Here is a 21,761-nt window from a genome sequence, read left to right as displayed (position 1 = left end):
AAATAAAAAAAAAATAAAAAAAAAAATAAATTTGAAATAAAATAAAATACAATTTAAATTAAATCCGCACATATTTTACATGTCGTATGATTTCGCAATAATCCATAATGGTGACGAAATATTATGACATTATTTAAAAATTAATTTAAATTGTATTTCATTTTATTTCAAATTTATTTTTTTTATTTTTTTATTATTTTTTTCACTGTTTCGACATCAAAACAAGAATGAATATGACGGAGTGAATTTGAGCGCGAACAAATTTGAAATTTTTTGAGTAGATTACCTTTCTGACATGGGGCATATGATGTTTTCGACTGTTTGGACCAAGAACTTTCCAACGATACATAACATGCCGGGGGTCAAACAGTGTCCTGAAAAAATAGGATACCTACTGTATGTATTCGTGACAGTTTGGGCTTGAAATGCAAAATTTACGGAGCCTCACTTGTCGAATTACCGTCCTTCGCCATATCATATCCACGATAACAAATTGTGTATGGAGAAAATCTGTGTTTTTTCAACCTTCGAAAAGAATATGAGTGAATATCAGAAATTCTTTCAACAATTTTTTTTCCTTGTTTATGGTATTTTCTGCTCAGAACCACTATTCCTTCCGATTTAATTCTTGGAACTTAGCCACAAATCGAAAAATATCTTTCAATATAAAGTGAATATTATTCTGCTTTATTTTATTTAGCAGAAGTTTAATCGAAACATTTTTTAAAATGAATTAACGCTTTGAAACATGCGGTGCGTTACCAACGTTTTGAAACTATTTTTTGGTAAAAGGTTCATTTAAGTGATTAAATTCTGAAAGTGTACACTGAACAACAAAGATTTCTCGATATAATATAAATATTTTGTTTATCGAAAATAAAACTGCATTTTTATTATTTCTTTAAATAAATTACAAATGAACATCTACAACCAAATATTATTATTGGTATTGCAAATCATTTCCTAATGAAACGAATTCTTCGTTTCAAAATAGATGTCATAATAAATCGGATCCAGTTAGGAAAAAAATTCAATCATACTTGGCCCTGGAAATACATTCATAATATTTGGATGACAACACATGCATTATACAATAAAGTTTTTATACATTATTAGTTATTTTTCTCCCATTTTCAAATTTTTTCTTTGTTTTTTTTCAAGATTTTATTTTTTTGCGATTTAATTTTACTCACATGAACTCTTTAGATTACAGAAAAAAAAAGAAGCGAACTGATATTAAAATATACAACAGATATTCATGATGGGTGGACAATGATTGAAATGTGTTTGTCAAAGTTGGCATTTATTGTGGCGAAGCACACTTAGCACTTATCAGATTGTTTATTATGAGCGTTGTGTGTTTGGTCATTTAATGTCATTACCATAAGATTTGCGTTGGAGCGCTTTATGTTATTGTGGACATGACTGATTGTTTTTTTATTCATTAAACTCAATTTATTTTTCTCCTATTCATTATAAATTTCATTAAATGTGATAGTTGAACATATTATGTTTGGGCTGTTGTTTGTTATATAAACTGGATGTAAAAATGAAGCAAATCTCGTTCTTGCAATCAGCAATGTTTACAATGCAACGACAGCATTTAGACTGATAAAGAAACGAAGCTATTATATTGCGTTATATTTCGTTTTAGAATGTCAGCACATGGACCTAGGACACGTTCAAATCTGTTGGAATAAATACAAAAGAAAATATTATAACATGGGACTTTGTTTGATAGGGTTTCACATTTTAAGTTCAAATATTTACCGGTTCCGGTCTAACTTCACACACTTCAAGGGTCCTCTAGCGACAACAGTAGCAGCACGTGGACGATCCAAAAGTAAAGCAATTTCGCCAAAGTAATCGCTTGGACCTAATCTGCCTACTTCACACTGAGTAGGCTCCTCATTCTAAAATCGATAAATTAATCATTCATTATTTGGTGTTAGATGAATACAATGGGTGTGAAACCAAGAAAAGGTATGATAAACGTATATTTACCTCATTCTTCTGTTGTAACACAACTGCACAGCCTTCAACAATAATGTAGAAATCGTCACCTGCTTCTCCTTGCTTAACAATTGTCTCACCATCTTCGAAACTAACGGGTTCCAGTGCATCAGCAACCGTCAATCGCTCCCATTTATCAAGACTCTCTAGCAACACGGAAGAAGAAAAAAAAATGGTAAAAAAATACGTATAAAGTTTGAATGCCATTCATAGATTCTGACATAGTCTGATCTCGTTGATCTTGACCCCTGCTGGCGTTTTTTGACCCCCTTACGAAATTGTTTGACATTTTTCGACTTATTTTTCAAAAGTGGAGACCTTTCTTTAGGTCTTCACTTTTGTTCCAAAAACAAAACACTAGATAGAATTGATAATTTTTTTGTCCTCATCATGAATTTTTGGTCTGACCCTATCTGAAATTTTTGTTGTCAGAATCTATGATGCAATTTGTTCAAGCGCGTACCCAGGATTCCTTCTAGATAGAACAAAATTTCTTTGTAAAATTTATTTATCTACTCAAAAATGATTCTTCATATTTTAGTAATTGGAAAACGATTTTCTCTTTTCTTTTGCCGTTGCACGTATTTCTACGCTTGTAGCATAAAAATAGAATCGGAGCCGAACAATCAAACTTTAATTTAATAAATGTAAAAAAAATTTGTTCGGAAAAGCAAGTCACAACCGCAATGCAATAAAACTTGAATACTAGGGGCGAGACACAAACTGAAACATTTGGGTATATAAAAATGTGTGTCTCACTTCTCACACTTTTTGGATTCAACACAAATTGAATGAGCATAATAAATCACTTCTCTAGCTCAGAACATTCAAACATATTTTTCATCAAAAAAGAATTTAGAAAGTGATCTGAAAAATCGTATGACTATAAGTTCAAATTTTGAACTTCCAAAATAAAAAATGTGCTCATTCTATGTTCTGTTTCTTTAAACTTGCGCTAACATGTTGGGAATAACAGAATTTGGATCCCACAAACTACGGGCAAGGTCTGGCTTGCTCCCCCAAGGTACGCCCTTGAATTGGTTTCAATTTTTTTTTGATACCCACCTAATATCGAAACTCGCGATAAAAATTCTTCGTACATTTTCCGCTTACGAATTGTTGAACCCATTAAAATTCTACGATATGAATCCCGATCTATGCCCCATAGTTTGACATCGGTTTTTGCTCGAACGGTAGCTGCACGGGGTGTTCCATAAATTAAAGCTAATTCACCGAAGCTCCCACCCTCTTGAATAGTTGTGACCAAATCGTTATTCACAAAAACCTGTCCGTCAAAAAATGAAAACGTAATTTTGTTAGATCCATATTTCAATGCACACACATTAAAATGTAATGTTTACCTCCACTTCACCGTGATCGATTACGTAAAAATTGTCACCTTCATCACCCTGCTGAATAATGGCTTCTCCCTGCAAACAGTTAACTGGAAACATGGCATCGAATATGTCGGATCGTTCGTTTTCGTCCAAATGCGAGAACAACACATTTTTGGCAATCGCCTTTGACAGTGCAGCCATCGTTTTGTAGTCTTTTGGAACAACCTTTTTCACGTAACTGGTGGCATCTTCTTCTGTGACAGGTTCGGCTGATATACCACCACGTCTTCGAACTGGCGGTACGTGTGATTGTGGCATCGGCAAGTCATCACAATCTTCTGGGCTAGTTGCTTGCTTGGATGTGTCCAATTTTGTTTGTTCCTATTTTGAATGCGATAAGGAATTGAACTTGAATTAATTTATCGGTGAAATTTTCTTTATTGTATAAGTTATTGCTAGATATTAAATCTGTTGTTATTATAGCGTCTCATTTAATCTCATGCTGTGTTATAAGTAATATAAGTTTTTAGTATTCGTGTAGCAGATTCATTGAGAAATAAAAGGTGTCACCTATTTAATGAAAAAAGTTTCGCGGCTGACACACACATCATGTCATTATTAATGAAGGAATTACTGTTTTTGAATTATCAATTTGTAATTGTGTCATTATCAAATTACATACACATCAAAAGAAACTAATTGCGAGCAGTTCTTCAATTTTGAATGAATTTGTAATTAAATTGATTGGATAGACCGAATATATTACCACTGCGGTTCACTGTGTTGATTTTAATATTGAATGACTGTTATATCGATTGTATTATATGTAGAGTTGTTATGTTTGATTTTTTTACGTGGGAGAAAATCAATTTTGGAAAAAAATAGGATCAAATTCTATGACTATTAAAAAATGTATGGTTAGGAAATGTCATTTGAAAATTGACTGAATCCCGTGGTCATAATTCTGATATAAAGAAGCCTTAAGATGACCTCATATTTTACTTAGTGCAACAAGATATTTCAACATAGAAAATTAATTTTATTCCGTCAATTTGTTGAGAAATAAAATGGTATTATTCAAATCAATTGATCTAATCAGTAAAGTGAACAATTGATTGGCCGATTTTTATATACTTTTGCTTGGATTGAACAATTAGTTTGAAGTTCGATAAAAAAAAAGAAATGAAATAAAAGAACGTGTGAAGGCTTTATACCATTTGTGCTTTTTGCAATAATATGGAGCCGCCATGATTATTTACCAATCAATTGTACTGAAGTACAGTGTATATTTGAGTAAGTAACTTCTCCACTACTGCTTGAAAGCACAATGGTATAAAAATCTGCAAGAGTTTACGCCTCGTTCTTTTATATTCGTATAATATATATTTTAAATATTTAATTCGAATTCGTATCTCTTGCATGACTATATAAATATCTTAAAGCATTGTTGTTCATTATCAGCAAATATCTTTTCAGCTGACAATAGAAAAGTGATTCTCATTCAAAGTGCAAACGTGGCTCATTTAAAATTTGGCTGTCGGAGAAAGCGTCAATTCATATATTTGCACACACCTTTTTGAAAGTAAATAATGAACTTCACTCAACCATACGGCAAGCCAAAATCAAAACAATTTTAAACAAATTTTTGACAAAAATAGGCAATGGTGGAACAATGAACTCAAATTGAATAAGAAGTTTAGATATATTGTGCAACATTTAGTACAGATTGAAAAATCTATTCGTGGAACCATTTCAAATTCGGATGAAGGAAGCTGGATTGCTATTGGATTATTCAAGGTCATATTGCTTGTTCATTCTTACAATACACATAACCCTTGATTCGATCATTTCAAAAGGCTGTGGTACCCTACCTATCATCATCAATAATGAACTCGCTTAAGAATCTCAAGAATGTGCTTATCAATGGAAAGAAGATTGTTTTTTTCTCTCAGATTCACAGACTCACAAATATTATTGGTTATGACTTACTGTGGAGTTTCTAATATTCAAACCAAAAATGTTCTTGTTTGCTCAATAAATTTATTTAGTTGTATTTAAAATGTGAAAGCATGTAAATTACATCAAATGAATATATAGCTATACATTCTGCAATCTTTTGGAACAAAAGAAATCTCACATCATCAAATATGTTTTTACATACAAATTTTGCTGTTTTTTTACTTGTATATAATAAAAATCCTCCCATTGAAATTTCCCATTTCGTTGTGCGAATGATAGCAAAGTTAACGTTGTGATAAATAAGGAAAGACTTGATACTACTAGCTTTTGTTGTGCTCTTTGTGCATACCGTTTTGTTGGAATATTAAACGAAAAGGATTCAAAGTGAAATGCTTAGACAACATTTTGCTGAATTATGTCACAGAACTTGGGTGTAAAAAGCTTTTCATTTTTATTGAGAAGCAATATTGTCAGAGGAGATTGAAAGCGCTACTTAAAAATAAACTAGAAAATAAATGCCTACATTGACGTAGTTGATTGAGCGCATACATTATGTGAATTTGTCAATATGCGGCAATAATTTCTAGAGACTAAATTTAAAGAAAAGCAAATAGAAGACATCTTTGGTTTCCCAATTGACCTTTGAGATCTTCTCAGATAAATTTATTGTATTATGCGCATCATATAATATGATATGTCCTTTTGACACCTCTTACAGCATTCATTCGCACCAATTTGACGTGATGCGATGCTATAAAACGCATTGTATTTAACACTTCAATAAGAATCCGAAAAAATACAAATTCGTATTCAATTCAAATTTGATTGCAGATATTCCGATTCAGCAAAAATTAATTTTCAGTTTCATATTTAGGGGAATTATGTGTAGGTTGACCCGCACTAATCATTTTCGTCATAACTTTTTATGGAATAAAGATAAATGCACACTTGATATACCATTGGAAAGAGAGCCGAAAAAGCTACAATTTGATTAGGAAATTCATTAGCTATGGTTGTAAAAACAAAATATTTCGGTCAATTTTCTAAGAGGTCTGATTTTTGGCAACAAAATTTTTTCTTTGTAAGTTGACCCACCCTATTTTTTCTAGAAAAACATGCAGTATAAACACTCAATATATGAAATTCATTGAATTTCGTTGGATTTTCAATCGTTTTTGGTCTGTACAACTACGAAAAACAATGAAAAAATGTAGAAAAATATAGAAATTGTAAAAAAAATACATATTCTCTATTTTTTCATATTTCATCGATTTTTTCGTGTTTTTCAAGTCCAAAAACGATTGGAAATTCTTTAAAATTCAGTGAATCTCGTATATTGAGTGTTTACGCTGAATAGTTGTCTCATTTTTCTGATTTTTTTTCGGGTGGGTCAACTTAAAAAATTGGTCGACATTTCAATATGCACGGAAAGAATTTCGCCATGTAACGATATGTGTGAAATGACTTGGGATTATGAAAATACACGAAAAACTAGTGAAGAAAGCTTATACTCGCTTTGCTGATATCTTTGAAATTGTCTAATTGATGATGGTCCGAAAAAATTTAGTTTTTATAAAAATGATTTTTTTTGCAAAAAATTTTTATGAGCCGATCCGAGCCGTTTAAGAAGCGTATTTACTCTTGGGAACTATTCTTTGAATCTGTAATTTTTGGTTTTTTTTTTATATTGAGTCGAAATGCGTACATCAATCTGTTTGATTGGTACATCATTCTTTAATGCATCAATCAATGTTTGAAATCAATATGATCACATTATTAATCGTGTCGTTCAGAATAAAAATGGGATAAGCCGAAACCGCGTATTTTTATGTGAATCATTTTTGTGTTTCTGGTACGAGATACGAGGCAAGTGCATCAAGCAAAGATGAAAATCTTGAAATGTTCTAAAACATTGCAGAAGACATCGATATTCTATCTCTTACCAGGAACACAAAAATGATTCACATGTTAACGAGCGGTTTCGGCTAATCCCATTTCTATTCTAAACGACACAATTGATTCAGTAAGATGAGTTTTACCAGGGTAGAGGTGTCAACGGACAAAATTTTGTCCGTCCGTCCGTCCGTCCGAACATTTTTTGAACAAATTCGGACGTCCGACTGTCCGAAAACCAAAAATTTTTTTCGGACGTCCGGTCCGAATGTCCGAATTTTTTTTCGGACGGACGGACGGACAAGGGGTTTGTCCGAACTTTTCAAATTTTTTCGGACGTCCGAAGTTCTTTCGGACGTCCGTAGAATTTCCGGACGTCCGAAAAAACTTCGCACGTCCGAAAATTTTACGGACGTCCGAAAAAAATTCAAAGCCAAAAAAATATTCGAGCCAAAAAAAAATTCAAAAGAAAATTTTCTCGGCTCCAATGATTTCTTTCTAATCCCACAATTGATCCGTTGCGACAAACAAATTCCCTCAGAATATTTTAGTTTCAAAGTGCAACAACCAACGTAAAAACGTTTACCAAAAAGTGTAAACCAACTAATATACAAACTAATATATTTTCTTTTGAATTTTTTTCGGACGTCCGAAAAAATTTGAAAAGTTCGGACAAAACCCCTTGTCCGTCCGTCCGTCCGAAAAAAAAAATTCGGACATTCGGACCGGACGTCCGAAAATTTTTTTTGGTTTTCGGACATTCGGACCGGACGTCCGAATTTTTTTTTCGGTTTTCGGACGGACGGACACTATTGTCCGAATTTTTGTCCGTGTCCGTTGACACCTCTATACCAGGGGGATTGAAGATTGACAGTTGAGCTGCACAAAGATAGAAATGTCATGTCATATGAAGACGCCATTTTTATATTTGCTTGGAGCGACTGGAGCGGTCATACATTTCTCATTCATTTTTTTCTAAAATAATATTATTATAACAAATTAAATATTTTTTAAGTGTATCTTATTTTCATTATCTTTGTTTGGTACGATTATAAAATCATAAAAACATAGTTTCATAACACATAACATGCGCGTTCTTGGAGCGGCCATCGAAATTGATTACAATAGTAGCCAACATTGATTACATTAATAACCAATAATACAGTGTAATAATTTCAACACCCAATTACATTTTTATTTGATGTTCTTTCAAAGATGAAGTGAAAAAAGCCAAATAATACTTTCGTATTAAAAACATCAAAGAGATAAATCAAATATTGATTCCTCAGTAACAATTACCTGTGGCCGATCCAGTTGGAGTGGCCGATCCAGTTGGAGCGGCAACACTCTGAATTCACCATGGAGCGGCTAGTATTATATATCAAAAGAAAAAATTCAACTAATAAAAATGTATAAAAAGGAATATTCTTACTTTCATTGATTAAATTAATTTATTATAGTTTTTCTTTTGAAAAACAATATTAGCCGCTCCATGGTGAATTCGGAGTGTTGCCGCTCCATGGTGAATGTGTAGAGATGCCGCTCCAACTGGATCGGCCGCTATTAATTATTGCTGAGGAATCAATGTTTGATATATCTCTTTGATTTTTATTAATTAATGGAATTAATTGGAGTGACCGATCCAGTTGGAGCGGCAACTCTACAATTCACCATGGAGCGGCTAATATTATTTTTCAAAAGAAAAACTACAATAAACGAATTTGAATTGTCTGAAATTAATTTAATCAATGAAAGTAAGAATATTCCTTTTTATACATTTTCATTAGTTGAATTTTTTCTTTTGATATATAATACTAGCCGCTCCATGGTGAATTCAGAGTGTTGCCGCTCCAACTGGATCGGCCGTTCCAACTGAATCGGCCGTTCCAACTGGATCGGCCGTTCCAACTGGATCGGCCGTTCCAACTGGATCAGCCACAGGTAATTGTTTCTAAGGAATCAATATTTGATTTATCTCTTTGATGTTTTTAATACGAAAGTATTATTTGGCTTTTTTCACTTCATCTTTGAAAGAACATCAAATAAAAATGTAATTGGGTGTTGAAATTATTACACTGTATTATTGGTTATTGATGTAATCAATGTTGGCTACTATTGTTATCAATTTCGATGGCCGCTCCAAGAAAACGCATGTTATGTGTTATGAAACTATGTTTTTATTATATTCCTATCGTGCCAAACAAAGGTGATGAAAATAATAGTGACACTTGAATCAAAATATTTATTATGTTATAATCATATTTATTTAGAAAAAGTGAAAAAAATGAATCAGAAATATATGACCGATCCAGTTTTTGTGTGGCCGCTCCACCAGCATGATTGTTAGTTGTGCAGCTGACCAACTGACAAGCAAACTGCAGCGCTAGTGTCTATGTGCCAAAATTTTCAATCCCCCTGAGTTTTACAGGAATTGTAGATTATCTCAACAAATACAACTGTAAATTTTGAACAGACTGAATGAATTTGGATCTGCTTAGCAGATTCTGCTACGACCACAAGAAAGTGAAATTCATCTGTAAACTCCAGCTGTAGAAGCTTGAGAAGAGGGAATAGATGCGTTTGAAAGCTAAAATACTATGACAAAATAGTTTCCAATCATTTTCAAAAAGTGAGACAGTTGCTCGAAATTTTGCAACGAATATAGTTCCTTTATTTAACATTTCAGTTGCTTACTAACAACTGACTACTGACTACTGTAAACAATTCAATTTCTTATTTGCACTGAGTAATCGAAAACGAATGTTATTGTTGTCCGGTTACATCTAAATACACGATCACACATTCGAGATTATGCGAAGTATTTGGTTGTGTTATATGTCGATTTCTTATGACATGGTTCGAAATGGCACTGAGTTTTAAAAAATGGGTGCTACAGATATTTTCTAATTTTAAAATTATCATTTGAGACTTCAGAGCTCCGGTTTACAGACATTTCCAAAAATAAATGCGCCGCTGTCACCAGAATCGAATAATTTATAAATAAATTATATAAGTAGTAGCAACCGGAAAACCGATTTCATGGGATTATGATAGCAATTTTTTTCAATGTGTTTCAATTGAGATGGAAATTTAGCAGCACTGGTAATTTAAGAACATCGACCACAATTAAAGATTAACTAACGAACACATCCGAATTATTCATCAAAATACATTTGACAATAATAATGTTCCCCGTTTGAAGGAACTAATATATGCAAATTTATCCTACCTTACTCATGTTGGATTCAATTACGCAATTATACGATCACTCACAACTAGGAGCGTATACGAAGTCCTCTTTGCCGACAGGATAGATCTTCCACAAATATGTACTATATCGTACAATTATATACTATTTCGTCTTGTTCTCTTCGTGAGCAATCGAGAAAAACTGAACACTTTTTAGGCGGATGCCACAATTGCTATTAGCTGCTATTGTCAACACATTCAATAGTATGCTGAATAAAGTATAACTGTTCAGAAATAGTTTGTGTGAATAGCTTTGGGAAGTGCCAAAAACAAAAATCGGCAATTAATTTTGAGCGTAGCGTTGATGTCCCCAAAAGTATGAATATCGAGAAGAGTAAATAAAAATTTATGTAATCGATGCTGGTTGGTAGTAGCGGTTGTGTTTCGAGCGCTTGACACAGCCGGACTGTGAGACAAGAAAAATATACACTTTTTCATTCGCGTGCTTGATGCGAGAGCTAGATAAAATATGTATCTTGCGTATTTGCTTGATAATTTGTATTTTTTTCGAAACGTTTTCGCGTATCTTTTTCTTTGTTTTGGCTCGTTTTTATATTCGATATTCGCTTTTATGATGATGATGATGTGCGCACGTATGAATATTAAGCGATCTTAGTGAATTTTTGTTACCAAAATAAATACACACATGAGACTAGATAAATAATGAATATTTTGAAGCTTCAAACTATATTTTCTTTCACACAACTAAGAAGAAAAAACAATATATTCTCAGTATCTCTTTCTATGTGGCGTGGAGTCTATAGGGTAAAACAATATTTCTTAGCACTTCTACTTTTTGGCCGTTGAATTTGAAATGTCGACACGATGTTGCAAATAGGGGGAAGCTGGCTGACTTGTATCCAAATTCAAATATTTCATATAAAACGGAGCACTGAAATCTGTACTTAAGATGTAAGGTACTGTTTTGCGTTTAAATGCGCTTGTGTTGAAACAAAGCCGTAACACAACTTAATGGGCTGTCGTTATAACTAAACGTTAGAAAAGACTGAAGCAGTGTGCCGTTGAAAAAAGCTTTTTTTTGGTGGTAAACAGTAGATGTATGAGCGATGTAGTAGCTAACGTAAGTCTCTCCAACTTACTATCGACCGCTCTCATTTGTATGAATGTATATATATACTATATAAATATATATGGAACGAGTCGCATTCCTGCCCAAATCCATATATTTTATGCCATGCGTGCGAGTGAGTCTTTGTGTGATTCGTTACAAATGAATGCTCTTAATGTAAGCGTTTGAGTGCGTGTATACCTTGCGATTTGATAATGTGACTATTCGCAGGGATTGACGACGACATGCGGCACGATAACTGTAGGTTATGTGCTATGTTTTCTTCTCACAAATATGAATATTTAACAGAATCGAGGCGCTCCAAATATTCAATAGAATCAGAAGATTCCTCTGTTTTGTTTAGCTTCTATCATATTTTCAGCCAATTTTTTTCAACGCATGTTGTTCCCTTAACGAAATCCCAAAGATACTTTTTGCTCAACCGAAATCGACTCAATTCAAGAGTGAAGATTGACAATACATGGGCAATATGTGTGCAGGGGGTGCGCTTTTACTACAAATAGATCTAACTACGTTCGTTACGTTTGAAACTTCAACGGTGAACAGCTTGTATCAATTTATTCGTTTACATACTTATATTTGTAGTTGTCGAAAAGTGCTATTTACAACGTCCCTTCGCCAGAGCGTGTCAAAACGGAAAAACGGGCGAAGCATAGCGTGTTATGAGCTGATGTCAGCAGCACTAACTAACGTCAGCTGCTGATATGAGCTTCTGACGAGTATGCGTTGCCTTGTTTTAACGCATTTGCAGTATTATTACTCATTCTTCTCTGGTTCCCAAGTCAAATTTCATATTCTCTTCATGCAAATTTGACTTGGAAACCAGAGAGGAATATGAATTTTGTACTGCAAATGCGTTAAAACAACGCAACGCATACTCATCAGTAGCTGATATCAGCAGCTGACGTTAGTTAGTACTGCTGACATCAGCTCATAACACGCTCTGCTTCGCCCGTTTTTCCGTGAATTCGCTGAAAAGGAATGGACGAAAGTTGCATCAATTGGATCTAACCAGAGATGGAGTATATGAATATCAATTCGTTGTATTAACTGTATTCCGTACAGAACGGTATATGAGGCTGTGAGAATGAAAATGGCAATACAGGAATAAACATTCTGAACCGCATCAAGAAAAAAAAATTCGCAAAAGTGAATCATGAGTTCTGAATACGCAAAAGTGAACCATGAACCTCCTATGCTGCCCATGTAAATTCATGTTTCACTTTTGCATATTCAGAACTCATGATTCATTTTTGCGAATATTTTTTCTTGATGCGTTTCAGAATGTTTATTCCTGTATTGCCATTTTCATTCTCACAGCCTCATATATACATTGATATACCTTTGCGGTCGCTGTCACAAAAGTAGTAGCTGACGCATGCGCTCAACGCGTTAAACGCAAAGGTATAAGCTTTAGTATATACCGATACACATTTCCATACACTTATGATAAACGATGAACCATCTCTGGATCTAACCAATGATGAACATTTTCGATTTCAGATGAGATTTTATCATTGAGAATGTTGTTTGCGATAATTGTTTCATATCACAATCCTCTTTGAGATAAATGGGATACTGAAGCATGGACTGCATTTTTTCGATTCTTCATGATACTTCCTATGTATGAAATATTATGGGTATTCGTCATACTGTTGCGAAACTCACTTAAACTTGGTCGAAAAAAATTCATTTTCCAATTTCGTCAATTCATAAATTATCTGAGTAATAATCAAAATAAGTTATCAAAATTCACATTGAAATTTGCATACCTATAATAGAACAATATAATCGCCTTGTTTTTTTTAAACATCCAGGCTTTTGAAATGAGTGTTAAGATAGATAAAGCAATCTTCATTAGAAACCATTGCAATAGAAATAAACCACTGTATTTTTGAACATAACATTTGAGTATGAAATAAATGTAAATCTCCCAAAAATTTTGAATAAAGAATAAAATAAGACAGTTGTGGATAACTTATTCCAATGAAAATTAGATTCGTTCTTCGCGTGAGCTCCAATTCGAAATACTGAACGTTATTAATTTATATGGCGCGAAGACTATTCATTGAAAATGTGCATTGATTTTGTCTGTATACATATGTATACATTTTGTACAATTCGGCTGGATTTAGTCAGTGATGTCAGTCAAAATAATAATGAACTACTGTACTGTTCTTTTGGGGTCTGTATCGATTTCTAATCATATTATTTATTTGAAAAAAGTCGTCTGTAACGGTATCCAGTGGTACATCTACACATTGAATCGTCTAGAACCAAAATAGCCGAGTAGTGTTCGCGGGTATTGTATCGTGTATTGAAGTACAACTTAGAAAAACCATATAACAAAAAGAAACAATTTTCCTTTGTTCGATGAATACACAAGTGTATTCTGATAACATGGCAATTCTGTTTCACTTTGTTACACTAGGCAATTCAACAACAATAATAGCATGATGGATAACTTATCCAGAATAAGTGATGATGTGAAATCTTATTTTCCAGTGAACTAAGAAAGACGAATAGATATCAATCAAAATTGTTTGTTTATCCATATAACCACCGCAGATGATAAAAACGGTTTTATTGTATAGTATTCAATATTTTCTTGGAATTGTGTAAAAATATCTATTAATGTTAATTCCGGAATTATGTTTTCCACATTTCTTCGAAAGGAACAGTACGCTAAGCAACTTGAGTGCTTAAGAATGAATAAATCAGTTTTTTTCAATCGTTTTATTTGTTTTCTACCATGATTGACGTCATTTCAAACTTCAAAGCAAACGCTGTGCATTTTTATGGAGATAAGCTTGTAGCATTATTCAAGTGCTATTGATGTTCTCCTTTGTTCTCCTTTTGAAGTTGGGATTTTCTTACAAACCATTTTACGGTAAAGCTAATATTGTCTGACCTTAACAATGTGCTGGTTTGCAAGATATCCAATAGCTGCCGTCAACATAACTTAGAACATAAACAACCAAAACGCATTAATATTATGACAGGGTTAGCTTGTGAACAGCAATGCATACATTTGGTCTGCATTAGAGGAACAAATGCAAACTCCATACATATCACAACAGGCTATTCAACAGCTAGTCCGTATTACAGCTAAAATGCAGTTCATGATTTGTAAGACAAATTTTGTATGCATGTTTATGATAATGAACGCTATGAAATGCTGACCGTCACAGCTGATACTGTTAAACAGCGGCGGGTATGTATGCATTAAAGATAATGCTTCATTCAGAGGGATCCAAATCAAATGAGAAATGTTATTCATACACTTTGATTGCATACAACTTGTTGTATGTGAATGACATGATGTGAGAAAAAGAGGACCAAAATCTCTGTTATGCACACGATTTGAGGGAAATTTCTGTTGAAACACATTTTTGAAAATGACGTTCAACATAAATTTTCGAATAATTACCTAGAATATTGTGCCCAAATTAATGTTGTCTGAAACTTCGCAAGGAATTAATGACTATGACTATACGTTGAAATGTATTTGGAAATCGCTAACAAATCAAGTGACAAGAAATATTGAACATAAAGATTTAAATCCCGTTTAGAACGTCATCAAACATTTATAATGCGAATCGAATTTATTGAATATTGGGTGGAAGGGTAATTTTCTAACTGCCAGGACAGGAGAAACTGACTATGGTATACATCGAGGTAAAAAATCAGAATCGATTATCATTTTTGTAGTATTGGGTAATATGAGCAAGTTAATTTCATGGGAACCACACCAATGGGATTTGGCGCTAGCAATAAACACATGTCATTTAACTTTGTTGTGTTAAACCAACTGTTATCATGCATTGAAGAAAAAACTGAACTAAACTTGAATGCTGTTTGATGTGGTCGATGTCTTTGATCATGATGTGATTTGATATCTAACACTTTAAGATTATTATCGAAATATTAATTAGCGTGCGCGTGAGTTCATGCAATGGGAAATATTTTAAATAAACTGGAAATCACCACAAAATATTTGCATCATTTTATTATATCATATCGCCCTATCGTTATTTTTAGTTTTGGACATTCAACTGGGCCATCGTGTCTTGATGCTTTAGGGCGAATTCGGATACTTGATAACCATTGAATGGATACTACGTGGCAGCATGGCGCAAAAATATATACTTTTTTGAAAATTGAATTAAGAAATTATAATATTGAATATGAACTCATAGAAACATTCTTGAACTTCGAAATTTTATTGACAGGCATATGGGACTCTTTAGTGCTATCTAAATTTCGCATTTCAAGAATGTTTCTATGCGTTCATATGAAAGCTTTTTTGTTGTAAACAATAAAATATACATACTGCGTGCGACGCACGCAGGAAGCAGCTAGTATGTGATATATGCTAGAGCTATTTTCATATTGACACGTATATTTGCCGACTTTTTCGGTGTGTACATCTATTTTTTAGCGGCTCAATCGAAGCACTCTTGGTATGCAGTACTTAAACAAGACCACAGATCGTCGCTTTGCTCCGCTCTGCGTTCTTGAAGCTTGTAAATTAAGGGGTTTAATTAATTTGAGTTTTCTCATCAAATTATTATCGTAAGCACTATATGGAATGTAGTTTTATTCGTAGTATACTTTTTGTTTAATTATTGAAAGTTATTTTAAAAAGTTATCAATTATGTTTGATCCTGACGCAATACTTTCTGAAGACGACAAAGTTGACGAGGTGATGTTGGAAATGTCTGTTTCACTTCATCCCGTAAAGAAAAGAAAAATGAAATCTTCAACTACAAATAAAGTCAAAAAAATAAAACTGGAAACTACGGTGGATGAATTGCAATCCGGAAAGCAGAAAAAAATGTGTTGGAAAATGCTTTTCAAAATGTTCAATTAATTGTCCAAAAAAAAATTAATTGTCCAAAAAAAAGAAACGCTAATAAATACTTAATTCAACGTTTTTCCAGAAAATTGTATCAAAGTGAATAAAAATTTCAAGTCCTAAATCATTTTAATATTGTCAAAAATAATTAAATAAATTTATAATAGGATATTATATTCTTCAATTTTGTGTTTTATGTACATTCAATGTGAATGGTCATTGGTCATTGTACATTATTTCAAATTGGCAACGAAAAAAGTGTAATTTTTTTGAGTTATCTCAAAATTGGTTTTCATGAACATGATTTCATTTCAATTAGGCGTAATTGCTTCATTTGAAATAAAAAATATGGATATAAAAATTAATCGATTACCGGTGCAAAAAATGGCCTAAAGACTCTTAAAATTTTCTTGAGAAAAAAAAGCAACTACAGTAGCCTACATTCCATGTAGTGCTAAAAAGAGTGGAGGGTAACTCTTTCATTGGCTGGTTTCATAAAAACTGTCCCATTTGCTATGGCAGTGCGGCCACTTATAGAAATCAATAATCTATTTAAAGTAAATCCAATAAAATGAACTCCCACAATTTCAAAAATATACACATTTCCATCTACTCTTAGCATATCAGATCGGCCCAGCGAGATAAATAGGAATAGTGCGAACAGTATTTTGGAAATACAAAAAATGGTGCATGTTGATTTTCATCGATTTTTGTCAATGTTTAGAGAATTTTTGCTTGCACTGTGCGGCTATTAGGTCATGGAATATTCCATTAAAAAATGTTTTTCGGGCTAAAAATTTAAAACACGAAAAATCGATTCATATCAATATTCATTGAATTACTACACGCACTGTGCTGAAGCTGGAATTTTGGGGAACGAGCAGGTTGATGTTGTAAAAAAATAAAATAAATGACCTCAATATTCTCTTACAAAAGATAAGATTAAACTGTATGCAGCTAAAGAATTTTGCAACTTTGCCGAAGACATCCACATATTATCTCTTAATAGGAACATAATCTTTTTTCTATTTAAAAAGCGAGAACAAAAACCTACATTTTTCGACGACTCATCTGGTATGTGATCAAGGAAACCAAAGTTCTATACAAAATAAATTTATTGGTTGATTTAACACTGCTTACATAGGGAGTGCAGGAGAGATTTTATTTCAGTAGTCAGCAGATACTACGTAGAACAGTCCGAGCTCACAATTACGATTCGCGATTGGGCGGATTTTTTTTCCATCCTTGGAGAAGTTTTCTGCAAAATAATTTATTTTACATCAACTCTAAATGACTGAATTGTCTGCACAAGTAAACAATGCAGCGGATTCATGTTTAGCCTCTACATATGTATTGGCCGTCTGTAGAGCATATCATACAATAGTTCATAATTATTATGGCCTTTGTGTATTTTATGATTTTAACATGTGGGAAAACCGCATATTTTCCAATTGAAACCATTCATTCAGTTCGATATGGTTATTCTGGAAATATTATCATTCAAAGCAAATGGTATACATAGTATTGAACTTATCTATGCCTAAGCACTCGTGTCAACAACGTAAAGTAATTTTGATTTTCCTTCTTTGTATTTGAAATGACAAATGAAAATATCGGAGTAGATATCGGATTCTTATTTTTGTTACGGCGACAGCAAAAGCTCGTTCATTTTTGTACAATACATAGAATGATCCATACGATGGAGAAGAGTTTATCCATGGGAATGAAAATAATTTCTATCTATTGATTGTGGCGATAGCAAAATCCTTTGTTTCCAAAAGCAATAACTGTATGTATGAAAGCGCACTGCAACAATTTTCAAGAGAAGAGTTTCTTTCGCTGTAACACGTGTATTTGTGGGATTTTGAAGTGTCAACAAATAATCTAGTCTACCATTGAATAACTACCGAATGAAAATGTCAAACTATTGGAACAACATTTAAGAAAAATCGAGGACAAAGGTAGAAAAAACCATGCGTACCATTGATACTGACATCAACAAAAAAGCTTCTCGTACACAGATCACACAATACACTCAACACTAAAGATTCCAAACAATCTTCGATGTTATTGCCGTTTTCTATAAAGAGATACGTTACACGTAGACTGTTTGTCGTTGAAATAAATCGGTCTTATCTTTTGTGGATAACAACACAAACTGATTTGCTGACCTTCAACATTTTCTAAATGTGGTTGTGGTACGAACTCAAGCTTGGGTGCCCACTGCGTACTATCGCGCTCTTGTGTGCGATGGAAAAATATAAAGTTTGCTATTAAGAAGCGTTTCTCCAACGAAAGCTGATGAATGAATCAATGCGCTTGTCGTGTCGCATGTAAATGTGTTAGTATTGTGAGTGGGTGTCAAATCCTCCAAAACAGCATACCAATGTTATGTAATACATAGAAAATGCTGGTGCCAAGCTGTAGGCATTATAGAAGTAAAGTAATAAGTAATATATTACTATTTCCTATTACTATTACAGGCTATTACAGTAATAGGCTATTACATTTATCCTATTACTTTTCCTATTCCTTTTGTAAAGGGTTAACCTATTATTTCTACTATTACTATTGCATGTAATAGGAAAATCATCGCTATTACAAAAGCTATTACTTTTGTGACAGGGTGAACCTATTACTATTACTTTTGTAATAGGATGAACCTATTACTATTACTTTTCCTATTACATGTAATAGTAATAGGTAATTTTTTTTACAAAAGTAATAGGAAAGTAATAGTAATAGGTGATCATATTACAAAAGTAATAGTAATAGTAATAGGTAATAGGCATTACAATTTTTTACTTCTATAGTAGGCATATGCATGACGTGGTATGTTGTACCGTTTTCCATTTCACTTTATCCAACGGATCGTACGAAGCGTGGTAAAGATGAAACCCATTATCCTCTTTCCATGTGGTGTAATGGCTGTCATACATCGACTGCTGTCGTTGACGAAGTATTTTAACGAAATAACACATATAAGCGATGACTGACAAAATGTGCTTCGCAGTTTTAGTACCGTAAACGACGCAAACAACGCTGTAAGCTAATTCGTTGTTGGTTAAAAAGAACAACGGAACAAATCCAACATAACAACAGAACTTTTTACGCGTTGCACAATTTTTTCTCGTTTGGATTATTGGGCTGTCCAAGTCATGTGAATAAATGTATAACGGGGATCGGGATGACATCGAAACCATTAAACAATATTTTTCAAGGGTTTTTCTTTTTTCAAGGGTTAGTCCGATATTTGGTGTTTATCTCACACAGCCTGAGAATGCCTCAGTGAGGCAAAAAAACAATACACACAAACATGCACGAAGAGAAGAAGGTACACACACTCATGAAAACTTACTCTACTGGGTGAAGCACGTTTGGACAATAAAGCCAACAAACGTACATTGAACACTGAATAACATCACTAACAGTCTATTTATGTTCCTCGGGATAAAAATTATCCCGAGGTATAAAATTTTTGTCCGATTTGGTATAAAATCAATTTATGTTGACAGGGATAAATATTTTTTACCTCAAAAATTTGATCAGGCTAACAATACTGTTAAATAGAGATGATTTTCAAGCTCTCTGACATTTAGTTCGTTATTTTTTTCATTACTCAGGTTCTTTTGCTTGGATTTTATATCCAAGGTATAAAATTTATACCACCTGGGGATAAAATTTATACCGATATTATATTTATCCCTCGGATTAATGCAATTTATCCCTCGGGATAAGAGTTATCCTTCGGGAATTTACGACCATGTCGAGACATGGTCGTAAATATTTATCCCGGAGGTGTCAGATCGATCAGAAACAGATATCATTTCTAATCACACCAACACTTATGACACGTTTAGAAACGTCCAGAAAAGTTGAAAAAAGTTGGGAAAAAGTGTTTTTAAACGATTTTGTACGATTTTGTCGTATTAGTACTTTTTTAACGGCCAAATTGAACATTCGGCTCATATTTAATAACCGTCAATACATTTGTTGACAGTTTTGCACATTAGACAATATTGTGATCACTCTATCTGCCGCATTGACAATTCATGTGCTACTACATCAATTGAATTCTTTCTTTTCGCCTTTTCATTCGTGAAATGTGTGAGTGACACACGCAGACAACTACAACAGCATGTAGGAGTCAGATGAAAAAGACGCATATTATAGGAGTTGTCGGTAAGGCAGAAAGAGATCACAATAGTGCTCAATGAATAGACTGCGCCTCTTCCAACAAAAGTTGACGTATTTTGGGGGCAAATAGCCTATTTGTTTCAGAATCATGAGAAAAGAACATTCCAACCAGAACTGTGGAAAAACCTTTGATTGGGACCTGGCGCATCGTGTATATCGCCTCGAACAATTCATTTTTGTCATTTCTGATGGAATATAATTTTGACAATTTTGTATGGGTGGTACCCGTAAGCCCCCTTCCGAATAGCTTCAAACTTTCTCGCATTTCATTTTTCGGCGAAAAAATGAGATTTCGAAAGTTTCATGCTGATCGCATTTGCACAAGTTTGGTTTTGGCCCAATAATTTTATCTGAAATTTCCTTGAACTTCTACTTCGGTTATAACATTTCAATGCGAATTCCCAATAAACAAATAAACATATTTAGACCACATCAAACATGTGTTTTCCGATGGCTGAGCATTTCAGCATTTCGTATGCTGCGGATATATCCGAGCATATCGACGACGCATACTATAATACAGTGGTGTGGTCGAGTCTCTGCTCTGCTCTGTGGCTGCGCTCAGCAGCGCACGCCACTGTATTACACAGTATGCGTAAGGCTAACAAAAATATTTATTTAAATATAAATTATTTATTTAAATATTTTTGGCGATTTCGTTTTAAATAAATATTATATTTATTTTTAAATAATTCAGGATTTTTAGAATTTTTCTTCAATGTTTTGAGGGTTTTGCGATTTTAATGTGAAAGTTTTCATATATTTTCCGGAAGAACAAACAGATTTGACTCCAAATTTTTGGTCCATAATTTTTTTTTTTTTTTTTTCAATTTTTTATCTTATTGAAAAAAATTCGTAAATATTTTGCCGATTTTTAGCCCTTTTGTAAATATTTCGGACATTTTTCATAAATATTTACGTAAATATTTCCATGGTTTTATCGTAAATATTAAATAAATATTTTGAAGGTTTTTCGTAAATATTTTTGTTAGCCTTAAGTATGCGTCGTCGATATGCTCGGATATATCCGCAGCATACGAAGTGCTGAGATGCCATAAAACTTATAATAAGGTATTTGGATTTATAGGCTCAAAAAAACAATAGAAATTGATTCTCTTGTTGATTTACATGTTATGAATGATGAATATTTCATACAAAAATCCAT

At 33.3% G+C, this 21,761-nt stretch overlaps 1 protein-coding gene across 3 annotated transcripts; it reads right to left on the bottom strand.

The window, feature by feature from the left end:
• Positions 1-861: 861 nt before the first annotated feature.
• Positions 862-18,646, bottom strand: LOC129572681 (cAMP-dependent protein kinase type I regulatory subunit). Of its 3 annotated transcripts, none has more exons than XM_055452689.1 (6): positions 18,381-18,646; positions 3,375-3,731; positions 3,079-3,298; positions 2,005-2,159; positions 1,771-1,913; positions 862-1,688 (listed from the first exon to the last, which is right to left on the bottom strand). In XM_055452689.1, the coding sequence occupies exons 1-6, from the start codon at positions 18,393-18,395 to the stop codon at positions 1,604-1,606; spliced, it is 975 nt and encodes a 324-aa protein (XP_055308664.1). In that variant the 5' UTR covers positions 18,396-18,646; the 3' UTR covers positions 862-1,603. The 3 variants fall into 3 exon arrangements, with proteins under 3 accessions (XP_055308664.1, XP_055308665.1, XP_055308666.1); XM_055452690.1 differs by lacking the exon at positions 18,381-18,646 and adding an exon at positions 10,432-11,464; XM_055452691.1 differs by lacking the exon at positions 18,381-18,646 and adding an exon at positions 11,245-11,439.
• Positions 18,647-21,761: the final 3,115 nt, after the last annotated feature.

Source organism: Sitodiplosis mosellana, unplaced genomic scaffold (genome assembly GCF_009176505.1).
Source record: "Sitodiplosis mosellana isolate CC-2019 unplaced genomic scaffold, AAFC_SMos_1.0 Smas_scaffold_5390, whole genome shotgun sequence".
Classification (NCBI taxonomy): Eukaryota; Metazoa; Arthropoda; class Insecta; order Diptera; family Cecidomyiidae; genus Sitodiplosis; species Sitodiplosis mosellana.
Note: the sequence above shows the minus strand (reverse complement) of the source record. Positions and strands in the feature narration are given on the sequence as shown.